Here is a 12814-nt window from a genome sequence, read left to right as displayed (position 1 = left end):
CCCTCCTCCAGACCTGGTTGCCTGTTGCACTATGTTTATTGTCCGTAAGGCAGAGCTGGCACCTCCAAAGGGTTACCACAGAGCTGGAGGCTGTGCACAGCCAAGGCTGTCCCTTGTCCCTTCGCACCCACCGGGGTGACCCTGTCCCATGCCGCCAGCGATGCTTGCAGCCCTGCTGGCACCACTTCAGCCCCAGCACATGCCGAGACCTGCAGGGCAGGCAGCTGCCAGGTCGCTGCTTCACCTCTCGTCCCAAAATTTGGGCTTTTGTGTCCGTGGGCTCAGGTGGCAGTACCCTGGCTCCTGAGAGAGCCACTCTCCTGCCTGCTCTGCTGCAAACACCCTGCTGGCACTTGTCCTTGGGGGCCATCCCAGCACGTCCCCCAGCAGCGTGGGGCCATGTTGGTGGCTGGTAATGTGCCAGCGTAGCCAGCACATGCTGGGTTGTCAGCCAGGTAGGGGATGGCACAGTCCTGCTGCGGGGAAGGCGCTCTCGGAAAGGGGCACTGGCGTTCGGCCACTCAGGCCCGGCGGGGGACGGGCAGCCCCTCGTCCCCACAGCACTGTCCCAGCACGCCGCCTCACGCCTCCTCGGCGGTGGCATCGATCCCCGCATAGGTGAAGTTCTCGAACAGGGCCATGTTCACGTAGGCCTGCAGGGGAACCTCGGTTAGGAGCCAGTTGTGACAGTGTCCCCATCTACCTCCCATCCCCACTGGCACGGTCGTGGGCACTGTACCTTGGGGGGAGGCGATGGGGCTCCCCACAACCAAAACGTGATGCTGAGGTTACCCCCACGCGTGGGGGGTCACACAGGTTCTGCTGCTGCATGTCCACCCCTGAGCCCAAGGGATGCTCCAGCATTCAGAAAAGCCCCGTACAGGGTGGGCATCCCTCCCGCTGAGCACGGGGCGATGCAGGTGCCCTGCGCCCAGCCCTGCCACCACCGCCACTCACCTTCCTGGCCTCCAGCATGCGGATGAGCTGCATGGAGATCTGGGCGAAAGGCGGGCGCTCGTAGGGGCGGTCACGCCAGCACTGCCGCATCAGCTCGTACCTGGGGGCAGAAAGCCGGCAGCGGCTCAGCGTGCACAGGGCGAGAGGGGGCAGGAAAGCTGTTTGTGGGAGATGGGGGGGAAGCAGGCAGGAAACTAAAGCCCAGGAAGGGTGTTTGGGGTGTGGGTCCCCAGCTCATCCCCCAGCCACAGTGCAGAGGGGAACCAGGCAGGAGCTACCACATGTTGGCGGGAGCCCCGTGGGGCAGTGGAGTCAGGGGGACGCAGGTGCCGCCATCAGGCGGGGCTCCCTGCCCACTTACACCTCGTCATCGCAGTTGCGTGGCTTCTCCATGCGGTAGCCCTGGGGCAGCTTCTCGTAGAGCTCGGCACATGTCATACCACAGTATGGCGTTCCTCCTGCGGCCAGAGACACAGAGCTGGCTGTGGCAGGGACAGTCCCTGGGTGTCCCCTCCAGAGCTGCAGGAAGACCAGACCTGCAGGGACCCGAGTGGAGGCAGGGGACACAGAAGAGCCTTACCCAAGCTGACGATCTCCCAGAGCAGGACGCCGAAGGACCACCTGAAAGGGCAGGAGATGAGGCTGTGATGGAGCCCCCAGCCATGCCCTGCCAACAGGCACGGGGCAAAGCCCAGGGAGGAGCGGGCATCCAGGGCTCCGGCCGAGCTGGCAGCTCCCCAGGGAGATGCATCAGCATCACGTCCTGCTCTTGCAGCACCCAGAGCAAAAGCGTTGCCTCACTGATCACCCCGGAGAGGTATGGAGGCAGCTGTGGCCATGCCCCAGCCCTGGTGCCCCTTCCTGCAGGACTTACACATCACTCTTGGTGGTGTACACGCTGTAGTTCAGGGACTCGATGGCCATCCAGCGAACTGGCAAGCGGCCCTGGGGAAACAGACAGTGACCGTCAGGAGAGGGGGAATGCCCTGCCAGACCCGGCATAGTGGGTCATTCCCACTGATGGCAAGGGTCCTGCCCACCGCTCCTGCCTCACCATCGTCTTCTTCACATAGACCTCCTCCCCTCTGGAGAGGCCAAAGTCAGCAATCTTGGAGGCCAGGTTTTCTCCCACCAGGATATTCCTGGCTGCCAGGTCCCTGTGAATGAACTGAAAGGGGACAGCAGTCAGCAGGAGCCACACACTCCCTCCTGCTCGCCTCAGGGGTCTCGTGCCCTGATGGGGAGTCCCCAGGCCCCAGGGGAAGGATGCTCTGGGGGGCTTGCTGGGGATGTACCTGCTTCTCACTCAGGTACTGCATCCCCTTGGCCACATCTGAAGCAAACTGGAGGAGCTGCTGGGAGGTGAGGGTGGAGGCAGTGCCGTGCTCCTTGGCAAAGGCCGGGTCCGTCTCAAGGACTCGGCTTTTGCGGAGGAAGTCGAGGAGGTTTCCATAGGGAGCATACTCAATGGCGATGTATAGGTAGCCTGGGGGGCAGGAGGAGGTTGGGCTTGTGGGGCTCTCCCCAGCAAAGAGGAATACACAACCTGGCAGGGGCTGTGGGGCTGGGGAGAGGGGAAAGGGGGACAGCCCTCACCCTTGTTCTCGCAGGCACCCAGCAAGTTGATGATGTTGGGGTGATGGCCCAGTTTGCACAGCACCTCCAGCTCCCCAGCAAAGTCCCGATGGTCATTCTCCGAAGCAAATTCTGGAAGCAAAGAAGGGAGGGATGCTTCAGTCCTACAACAAGGGCCCTTCCTCTGCTCCTCCGCTGATGGCTCCTGCCCCTCCTCAGTCCTGAGCATCACCCAGGATGTAGCCGTGTCCCCCAGCCCACCTCCCCGCACCGCTCACCTTTCAGCATCTTGATGGCCGCGTTCATTTTCAGGCCATCCTTTTTGATCATGGCCCTGATGACCTGCCCAAAGTTGCCCTCCCCGATCATGTCCTCAAACTTGATGTCTTCCCATTCCAGGATGGGGTAGCTGAGAGGCTCAGGCTGTGGCTTGGGCCGGCGCGTCAGGGTCAGGGTCCCCGAGTTGAACTGCAGGATGGTCTCTTCCCCCTGGCAGATGGGAGCAGGTGAGGTTAGAGGCACCGGGCACCCCTCTGCCCGTGCGGCAGTCCCAGCAGGGCAGGCATCGTGGGCAAGGGTGGGCTCCGCACCCTCTCCATGTGGAAGTGAGGTCTGGCTGTGTCCGGACTGGAGGCTACGGAGCGTGACCTGGATCGGGCTGGGATGTGGGGAGCTGGGGACACGGTCCTGGTGGGGCAGGCGGCACTCACCGAGCCAGACTGGTATGTAAAGGTGCGGCGCCGGTGGAAAAAATTCTTCTTGATCAGGAAAAGCGCCAGGAGGGCAAAGAGGATGGTGAGGCAGGTGACGGACACGGAGCCGACGATGGCCAAGAGCAGTTGCTGGTCTATTCCCGCTTGCTCTGTGCTCTGGCTGCCCAGGCTGGGTGGCACACTCAGCGCTCCTGCCGAAAGGAGGGATGGAGGGTCGTGGTCCACGGCCGAGCCCTGCCTAGGCTGCATGGGTGGCCAAGCACTGAGACCACAGCCCTCTCCCAGCATTCTGGGACCACATGAAGACACCACAGATGCATCCTGAGCTGCCGAGGCCACAGTAGCACAGGGGTGAGGGTGTCACTGCCTGGGCCCTGCTGCCAAACCTGACGGTTTCTGGACCTCCAACCAGCTCTGGGTCCAGCCACCAGCTCCTCCCATGCCAGCTCTGGCCTGCTCCTCTAGCCCCATGTCACCCTCTGGCCAAGGCAAAGCCACTCTGTGGGTGCCATGCTGTCACCATGCCACCCTTGCCCCATCAGGACTAGGAGGAACAGGATTTCTGAAGATGTTCAGAAGTGTTTTGGGTTTGGGCTGCTGCTTCAGAGCTGCTCTGGTCACTCTTTGCTGACCCAGATGCTGAGCCCAAGCCTCAGCAGAGCCATGAGCCTCCTGCCTGCTGGGATACCCCACTCACCATCCCCCAGGGTCTTGGCTTTCACGGGCTGGCTCCACTCCCCCGGGACGTGGGAGTTGGCACGAACACGAAACTGGTAGCTGGTGCTGACATTGAGGCCCCCTATGATCTTGGTGGTCTCGGCGCCACTGTCGGTGTCGATCCACTGGGGCTCGCTGGTGCCCCCCACCTGCTGCAGCTCCACGATGTACTTGGTGATGCCCCCATTGGGGTACTCAGGGACCTGCCAGGAGAGCCTGACGGCGGTGTCAGACACAGATTCTGCCGAGAGGGACCGTGGGGAGGAGGGTCCTGGGACAAGGAGAGGAGAGTGTCAGCCCCAGGGTGGGGCTCCTGGCACTGCAGAGGCTGAGCGCTGGCTTGAGGACTGGACCTCATGGATGGCAATGGCAACCAAAGCCATGCCAGGTTTGAGGGACCCCCCAGCCTGTGCTTAGGTGGACGCAGGAGGAGGTGGACATGGACCCCAGGGCTGGGAGTGGCTCTCTGGGTACAACAATGGGGTAGGACTGTACCCACAAATACTCCCAGCCTCAGGGACCATCAAGCTAGATGTCTCTGTATTAACTAGCTCTTGGGATACTTTCTTTCTTCAACCCTGCCTCACACACAGCAGGTTTTGAGTATCTTATCATTCCCACCACCTCCTCTGAGCCTTCTCCATCCTGCCCACATCCCTAAACCCAAATCCCCAAATCACACAAAGGTCTTACAAGCAGCAAGCGGAGAAACCCTCACATCCTCCAAGCCTGATGCCCACCAGCCCTCCCAACGTGTAGTGGCCAGCACTGAGCCTCACTGAAGGCCTTGTGCACTCCTTCCCCCTTGGTTGCCAGAAATGTTCGTCAGGCTGATGGTCCACCTCCCAGTCTCCCACCCATGCAGGGGTCTGCATATGTGTGTGTGCTCCCCGGGAGGGGCTGCAGATCTCCCCAAGCCCTAGTGACTGTCCAGCAAAATTATCAGGCAGTGAGGTTAAAGTGAACCAAAGGGAAATAAATTTTTCATGCAATGTATAATTATATCAAGAAACTTGTTGCTAAAGGGTGTTGTAAAGGCCATGAGTATAGACAGGTCCACCAGGGCTTGGGCAAGGGCGTGGAGGACAGCTCTGTTTGTGAGCATCACTTGTGATGGCCTGAATGTCATGTTCAGTTTAGGATGTTTCTCAGGTGCTTGGTGCTGGAGGCTGCGGGATCTAGGGGGGAATGGAGGGCCCATTTTCCCTCAAGCAGCTGTTCATGCACTATCAGAGACAGGATACAGAAGCAGCCGGACCTGGGGACGGTTACTATTACATTTAGAACTGATTTATCATTGTAATTCCCTGTAATAATTCCCTGTGCGCTGCTGGACCCACCTTTGCTGTTGATCATGACCTTGTAGAGGTCGGAGGGGGGCCCCAGGCTGGTGCAGTGGTAGACCAGCACCTCCAGCCCATACTCCTTGTTGAACTCCAGGTCTCCAATGCGGGCAGAGAGCACAGAGATGGATGTGATGTTTTTCTCACAGACCAGCTGCCTCGCAGAGTCAAAGAGGTGGACGATGAACCCATGTGCTGGCTCATGGTTACTGGGCAATTTCCAGTTGACATGAAGTGTGTTTTTCTCCTCTATGGACCAACCTTCAATCACAGGCTTGACTGTGGGCTCTGCGAACAAAAAGGCAGCAAAACCTCATGTGCAAGGTTAGGGGTAGGGTCAGTGTTAGGGTCAGAGTATGGGTGAGGGAGATTGGGGGCTCACCAAGGCACTCGGTCACCATGATGGCCTCGGGCCCCTTGCTGCCCTCCCCACCATCCCCTGGCCGGCTCAGCTGCACCTTGACAACGTAGGCGGTCACCGGACGAAGGTTCATAAGGGTGATGTTCTCGCTGTTGTCAACTGTTGGCCAAGAGGACATGTCAAAGCCATGCCCATGACCCACACTCTGCCTCACCACTGGCATCCTCCTCGGCATCACTGCAGGGGACCCAGGATGGAGACCTCTGCCCAGCCCAGACCCTCACTGGCTGGGGCAGCTCTCCCCTCCTGCCTAGGTCCTATCTGTGTCCCTCCTCCCCCAGCAAACACGTACCCACAATGGATGACCACGCTGCGGTGTCGTCCTTGGGCTTGTAGAGCAGCTTGATGGAGACAATGGGTCCATCGCCAGAGAAGCAATCCACAGGCGACACCACAAGCTGGCGGCTCTGTTTGGCCAGCAGCCGGGGGGGGCTCAGGGGTGCTGGCGGCACTGGGGGGAAGGAGGGAATGACACTAGTGGGAGCGGGAGCAACAAGGAGCAGAGTGTGGGGACATCCACCATCTCTTGGCTGCTTCCAGATTTGTCAGGGAAGTCTTTTATCACCACCCAAATGTCTGCTGGCACTGCGGCACACGACGGGTGCCACCCAGTCCAGCGGGGCAGGGGGCTGATATTGCCAGACCGTGCTGTCAGCCTCCCCCAGCAGCTCCGGCTTGTCCCACTTGTGCTGCCACCCTTTCCTCACCTCGGATGTTGACCTTGATTTTCCGGCTGTCCTGGCCCCCAGTCGTGGAGACCCGGCATTCCCAGAGCCCCGTGTCTGCCTTCGTCAGGTGTCGCACCTGAAACTCACAGGTGATCTGTCCCGGCTCGATGATGGCTTTGATAAGCTGTGGGCACACAGGGTGCCATCAGCCCCCTGGCTCAGCCCCCCAGCTCTCTGTGCTGGCCTGGAGCTGCCCAGCAGACTGGCGGGGAAATGGGTGCTTTTGGGGGAGCTGGCAATGCAGGTGGGGGCCGATGTGCAGGGATGGCGGTGGGGTGGTGGGGAGCGGGTGCCAGGCAAGCAGTGGTACCTTGAGAACGGTGCCATCAGCCTTGCGCAGTTCCACGCTGTCGCTGGCAGGCAGCGGGTTGCCGGTGGCCACGCAGCTGACGATGGGCTCCGAGCCCAGGTTGAACTCCAGCTCTGAGGCCAGTTGGATGATCTGGGGGAACCGGTCTGGCATGGAGAAATTGACGTTAGGGCTGGCCCCGCTCCTCCCCAGGTGTGAGAGAGGCTGGCACCTTTCCCCAGTCCCAGTTGCAGCTGGACCCTGGTGCCGGGGGGGCTGGTGCTGGGTGCTGCAGTCCAGCCCCGATCCCCACCCTACTTGCTGGGCTTCGCAATGCTCTCGGCACAGCAAATCCTGGGAGGGCAGACTAGATGGTCCCCTTGCAGCACCCTGGTTTCCATAGGGTTTCTGCAGGCAAGGGGGGCTGCTGAGCCAGATGGCAAGACCCGTAGCCGATGGCTCCCCCAGTCACCAGTGAGGATGGAGCTGGAGCACACCCGAGGGTGAGGGACAGAAACCCGCCGTGGCCCCGCGCTAGCCTCACCTGACTTCTCGCAGTGCTGCCCATGCCAGCCTGCAGGGCAGACGCAGCCGCTGAAGCGGTTACAGCTGCCTCCATTTCGGCAGGCACATCCCAGGGCACAGTCGGGGCCATAGTATCCTGGGGGACAGGCTGTGGGAAGAGGAGATCTTACTGCTGCACTCGGCCAGAGCTTGGGGCTGGCACGGCGCAGGACCATGGCGGCAGAGGCCATGGGCATCTGGTGCAGGCAGCAGCACTGCTCAGCCCACGCCGACTCTCAGGGCAGGACAGGTTTGCACGGGCCCCAGAGGAAGCCCAGGCTGGACGGGCGATGCGATGGATGCCCATATTCCCATACCTTGGCTGCAGCGGGAGCCGCTCCAGCCCGAGGCGCAGGAGCAGCCGTATGGGTCCGGCAGGCAGAAGCTCAGCCCCCTGCAGCCCTGGGTTCTCTGGCACGTCTCCTGGCAGTTGCGGCCAAACTGGCCTTCCCGGCAGGCTGGAAAAACAAACGTCATCTGTCCTCACTCACCATTCGTCCATGCGTCGCTTGTGCATGGCATGGCACGGCATGGCCTTGGGTGCCCCGAGCCCCATTTCGCCACCCTGAGCAGGCAGGGGAGCTGTCCTTGTCCTGCAGAGAAGGTGGATGGTCCTGCTCTGCTCCAGAAACAGGGGGTTCTGGGCCGGGAGGTGCTGGGGATGCACGTGGAGTTTCTGGCCATGGTACCCAGGTCTGGGGGTGCAGTGGGAGCCTTGTGCATGCCCTGGGCAGCTCCTGCTGCCAGGCAGCCCAGCACTTACCTCGCTCACAGCGGGTGCCCATGAACCCAGGAGGGCAGACGCATTCGCCGACGTGGTCGTGGCAGACACCGCCGTTCAGGCAGTCAGGACAGTCCTTCTCGCAGGATGGTCCCCATTTCTTCGCGGGGCAGGCTGCGGCGAGAGAGGAGGGAGCGCGGGGTGGCACCAGGCCGAGGGGCAGGGTACAGCCGCCTGTCCCTGTGTCCCAGGGAGCCGGGGCCCTGCTCACCTCTCACGATCAGGCGGTAGAAAGCACTCCACAGAGGGCTGTCACCCATGAACGTGGCGCTGTAGACCCCATTTTCACTCACGCTGACGCTGGGGAGCGTCAGGGTGACGACATCGCCCCTCACCTCGCCCCGGTCCGTGGTCTGATAGTAGGTGCCTGCAAGGGGGCAGAGGGTGACCCGGGGCCCCCACACCCCCCTGGGGCCGGTGCCAGGCACTGGCTGGGAGCAGCCCCGGCCCCATGTCTGTTCTCAGGGCCACTTGCCATTTCTTTTCCACATAACGTCCATCTCCTTCCTCTTGAGGACCCTGGCAGAGAAGGTGGCTGGCTCGGCGACGTTCACGGACTGCGTGGCCTTCACTGGGAAGAGGTGGGCTGCGGAGGAGGAGGACGAGCAGGCTGAGCAGCAGTCAGCCCCCAGAGTACTCGCACCCAAGGGCAGCGCCGGCACCCCCAGACTAGCCATCCCAAAACACGGCTCTGGCGCAGCTCAGCACCCACCACACGTTTCTGCTGGGACATCATGACACGTCTCCCCATCCACCCTGCGCGGGAGCTGGGACCCCCTCGAGCCCCTTGAGTGAGGGGGAGCAGGCATGTGGAGGGCTGCACGCCAGCCCATGGGACCAGTGGCCTTGTCATGGCTGTCTTCCTGATTTCCCTGTTGTTGGGGTGTGCAGCAGCAATGAACTCTTGGAGTGTTAATGTGAGTCAGCCAGAGCCCAGCTTTGAGCACAAATGGGGCTATAAATACATTAAGGCCTGGGAAACCAAGCCCTGGGCGTGCCAGAACAGACACAAAAGAGGGCACAGGCCAGTGCTGGCTCTCGGAGCCTGCCTGCACGCCAGCTTGCACACAGTAAAACCAGCCACGCCAGGTTGGAGCTAAGGCACATCCAGCCCTGTGTCCTGCCCCAGCAAGCCCGGGGGCCGGGAGGAAGCAGCACATGCTGCGGATGCCTGGGGAAGGCCACGGCAGGTCACGCGTCCCGGTAATTCCTCAGATTCGCCTCCGTGCTTTCAGCGGTTTGCAGCCCAGGAGCTTCCTGAGTCAGGTATTATCCCTGTAGCTGGGATCTTTCTACCACGGACTTTGCAGTCCCTTGTAAAGGGCACACAGATGTGGCCCCAGTCCTGTCTCCCTCTGTCTCACTCGCTGGACTGAGATCCTGACACGACCCCACGCACAGCACTTCGCATTTGCCTACGCTGAATTTTATCTGCCGCTCCACCACCGCTCAGCAGTGTCTGCAGCGCCCCGCAGAGCTCATCCCTCCCCGGGCAGCTCGGGGCAGCAGCTGGCACAGCCACTTCTTCAGTTGTTTGTAACCACAACGAGTGGCACAGGTCCCTGCAGAGACCCCGTGCTGCGCCGGTTGGGGCTTCCCTGCATCACAAGAACCACAAATTAACTCCTATTCATGCTCCCTTTCTTTTAGTCTGTTATTTACCCATGCAGAGATCACCCCTGCCACCCCCTGGGTGCAGAGCTGCTCCCAAAGAGCCTTTGAAAGGGAACTTTCTTAATTTTCTCTGGAAACCCAAGCAGACAGCATCAGCCAGGTCACCCACAGCATCCTCACCACTGCCGCCCCAGAGACCCTCCCACTGCAAACTCATGCTGCCTCTTCCTCAGGTACCACATAACCACACATTCTGCTCTTTATTATGGTTTCTACTAATTTGCCTGGTTCCAATTTGGGTTTACAGGCCTGTAACTCCCAACCCAGAAAGCTTTTAGGACAGGTTGGCATCCCGTGAGCAGTCTTGCCGCCCGCCCTCTGCTCATGCCCCACAGGCAGCGGCACAGCCCCGATGACGGCAAGCGCAGCCTGGCAACGCTGCCTTGCTCCGTTCTGCTATTCATCACCTGTCTCCTGCTATCAGTGCTGGCATTTTAGACAGATCGCCTGAGAAGTTTCCCCAGCTTCTTTATCATGCACATGGATGCAAAAATAAAAGATTTTTGTTTTTTCTGCAATGGCCTCTCTGGGTATTCTAAAAAATAGGTCATTGCCAGGTTTAAACCCTTCCAAAATTGTTCTTCATGACCTTTTTGGTCTGTTTTTACAGCAAAACTTTCAAAGATTATCATCCTTCCTGTGTTCTTCTTCGTGCATGACCTTTTGGGAGATGCCAGCTTTCCTCCAGCAACATTCTCCACCCACTGCTTCATCACCCTGGCCTGCTTTGGTGTGATCTTGGGCTTAACAAGAGAGACAATACGCGCTGAGTCTCCCTGGTGGGTTCTGTACACAGCCCTCCCTCCCCCTGCAAAGATGTAATTTTTTTTGTTACTTTTTCCTTTGATCCATCTTCCTCATTTTTTTTATTTTTACTTCTCCTTCTCTAAACTAAGCAGAGCAACAGCAGCTTGTTTGGCACTTGGAAAAAAGACACTTTCTTGGCACTTGTAACTCCCGCAAGGGCTTGGACCTGGACACCGACCAGCTCCTCCACAGTGGTATTTTGGCCTGGCGATGGTGACCCAGGAGCAGCAGGCTGGCCGGGATCCTCCCACCATGGGATGCCCCACCACCCCAACAGGACCCCAGAGCTGTCACCTCCCTCGGGACTTATACAGGGGGATATCTGGGGGTGCAGAGCGCCTCTGCTTTCCTCCCTCAGCGCCTCTGTGCCGCTCTGTTTGCCCAGACCGGCTGGCTCTGTTTCCGATAGGACCGCTGCCATTTTTGGGTCCAGCCTCTGGCCGAGGATGCAGGCTGGTCCCTGCTCCTTGGGGGATGCTTGGACCCTACCAGCAGCCTCTGTTCCCCTCAGCTTGGAAATACTAGAGCTCCTCAAAACAATATGCTAAAGCTGTCTTTTAACACAGGCAGGGAAATTTGTATCCCCCTTGTCTCATTCTCAGCAAAAGATTGACTGTTTTAGCTGGAACTTTATAAATAAAAGCTAGACAGCATCCTGAGGCAAACAGCTATCACAGAAAATTTCAATCCTAATAGTTTTGCGAAGTCTCAAGCATGGGCGAGCGGAGGTTGGGGGGACAGTGTGGGAGAGCGCTGCCCCAGGTAGTATCCCTGCCACCACCAGCTGGCTCAGGGAGGCCCTTTTGGCTTATATGGCCCCAAATGGGAGCAGAGGACAAGAGCCCAGCACCGCCCTAGGCTGTGGTGCACCCTGGCAGTGCCTCTGAGACGCCACCGCCGGAGCGACAACGTGCTGCTGCAGCATGGTGCTTGGCAAGCGCCCTGCGAGGCTGCTGGGGATGCTCCCCAGTGCTACCTCCTCCCCAGGAGCCCGTGGTGGGGGCACGAGGCTGGCACAGCTCCCATGGGCTGCCCCCCACCCTGGTTAATGATTTCCGGATCCCACCGCCTCCTCCAAGGGTGCCTGGCTTCCTCTAGGACCTTGCCCTGCTGCTGGGCAGCATTCCCAGCCCAGCCGGCTGCCTGCGCTGCCACCTCTCCCCGCACGCCTCCACCTCCACAGGGCTCGGCCGCACTCCTCCAGCTGACCATCCCTCCCCTCTCCACCCCACCGGTGCCAGCAGACCTCAAACCTAGCCTGTGGGTCACTGCTCTCCCCCTGCCATGCCGGCTGGTGCCAGGATTGTGAGGCGCAGGGCAGGTAGCTCCCATGCGGACCCAGCTGGCAGGCGGGGGGCTGCCCACTGCCCCACCCAGCTGCTCACCGTTGTGGCTGTTGTGCACGTAGACCACCTGGGCCTGCTCAGTTGGGGTGCGCCCCAGGCAGTAGAGGATCCCCACCAGGTCGGCCATGGAGAAGCCCCTGGCCTGGACGTGGTTGCTGCGGTTGCGGTAGTTTTGGAAGCCCATCTTGGGGTGTGTCATCACGATCTTGTTCTCCCGCTCGATCTGCAGGTAGCTCACGTCGCGCTCCCCCATGACACAGGAGAGGAAGAAGTCGGAGTGGGACAGGCTCTGCACGTTGGCGATCAGGGTGATGTCCAGGATGGCCCCTGGGGTGGGGGAGCACGAGGGCAAGTCACGACTGGACAAGGGCACAGCCATCTGCCTCAGGGCCAGACCCCGTCACCCAGATGTCACCCCCTTTCCAGGACATTTTTGCCACTCCCAGCCCAGGAGGCACAGCCAGGGCACAGCCAGGTCGGGTGCGGACCCACCGGGATGGCACAGTGGGCATTTCCACTCTCCTTTTGCAGATCCCCATGGGCTCAGCCCCTCACCATGAGCCAAGCGTGCAGCAGGAGGGGGGTCCTGGGGCCCCTCTCCTCCCGTGAGCTGCCCGCGCTCCAGCCCCGTGCCAGGGAGAGGCAGGCAGGGGAGGGCACTGCCGGCCTCTGAGGTCTCCAAATGGCCGATCACAAAGGGATGTTTCCTCCCTCCAAACCCTGCTCCGATGGCGCCACTGAACTCCCGCAGCTGCCTCATCCCACCAAGCCTCCCTGGGGCGGGGGCTGCTCCCTGGGGCAGAGGGAAAGGATCGATTTACCTGCCAGCCGTGGGAGGAGAAGCAGAAGATAAACCTGGAGTCCCATGTCCTTGGAGCGTGTCTCAAATCTGGCACAGG

At 60.5% G+C, this 12814-nt stretch overlaps 1 protein-coding gene across 1 annotated transcript; it reads right to left on the bottom strand.

The window, feature by feature from the left end:
- On the bottom strand, positions 1-12814 carry TIE1 (tyrosine kinase with immunoglobulin like and EGF like domains 1). The gene is made up of 23 exons (XM_059821801.1): positions 12737-12814; positions 11955-12242; positions 8564-8674; positions 8300-8455; positions 8071-8202; positions 7625-7765; positions 7288-7416; positions 6765-6910; positions 6434-6578; positions 6019-6177; positions 5688-5825; positions 5303-5593; positions 3943-4233; positions 3243-3436; positions 2811-3021; positions 2554-2664; positions 2253-2443; positions 2012-2125; positions 1832-1902; positions 1538-1578; positions 1319-1415; positions 958-1057; positions 1-653 (listed from the first exon to the last, which is right to left on the bottom strand). Exons 1-23 carry the CDS (start codon positions 12780-12782, stop codon positions 582-584), a joined length of 3375 nt encoding a protein of 1124 aa, XP_059677784.1. The 5' UTR covers positions 12783-12814; the 3' UTR covers positions 1-581.

Source organism: Gavia stellata, chromosome 10 (assembly GCF_030936135.1).
Source record: "Gavia stellata isolate bGavSte3 chromosome 10, bGavSte3.hap2, whole genome shotgun sequence".
NCBI classification, from domain to species: Eukaryota; Metazoa; Chordata; class Aves; order Gaviiformes; family Gaviidae; genus Gavia; species Gavia stellata.
Note: the sequence above shows the minus strand (reverse complement) of the source record. Positions and strands in the feature narration are given on the sequence as shown.

Excerpts from the sequence above, each read along its gene's own strand:
- TIE1 (XM_059821801.1), bottom strand. The coding sequence starts at position 12,782 with ATGGGACTCCAGGTTTATCTTCTGCTTCTCCTCCCACGGCTGGCAG. Across the intron at positions 5,826-6,018 it reads AGCGTGGTCATCCATTGTGG|TTGACAACAGCGAGAACATC; the intron begins GTACGTGTTTGC and ends CTTGGCCAACAG. Across the intron at positions 1,579-1,831 it reads TACACCACCAAGAGTGATGT|GTGGTCCTTCGGCGTCCTGC; the intron begins GTAAGTCCTGCA and ends CTGCCCTTTCAG.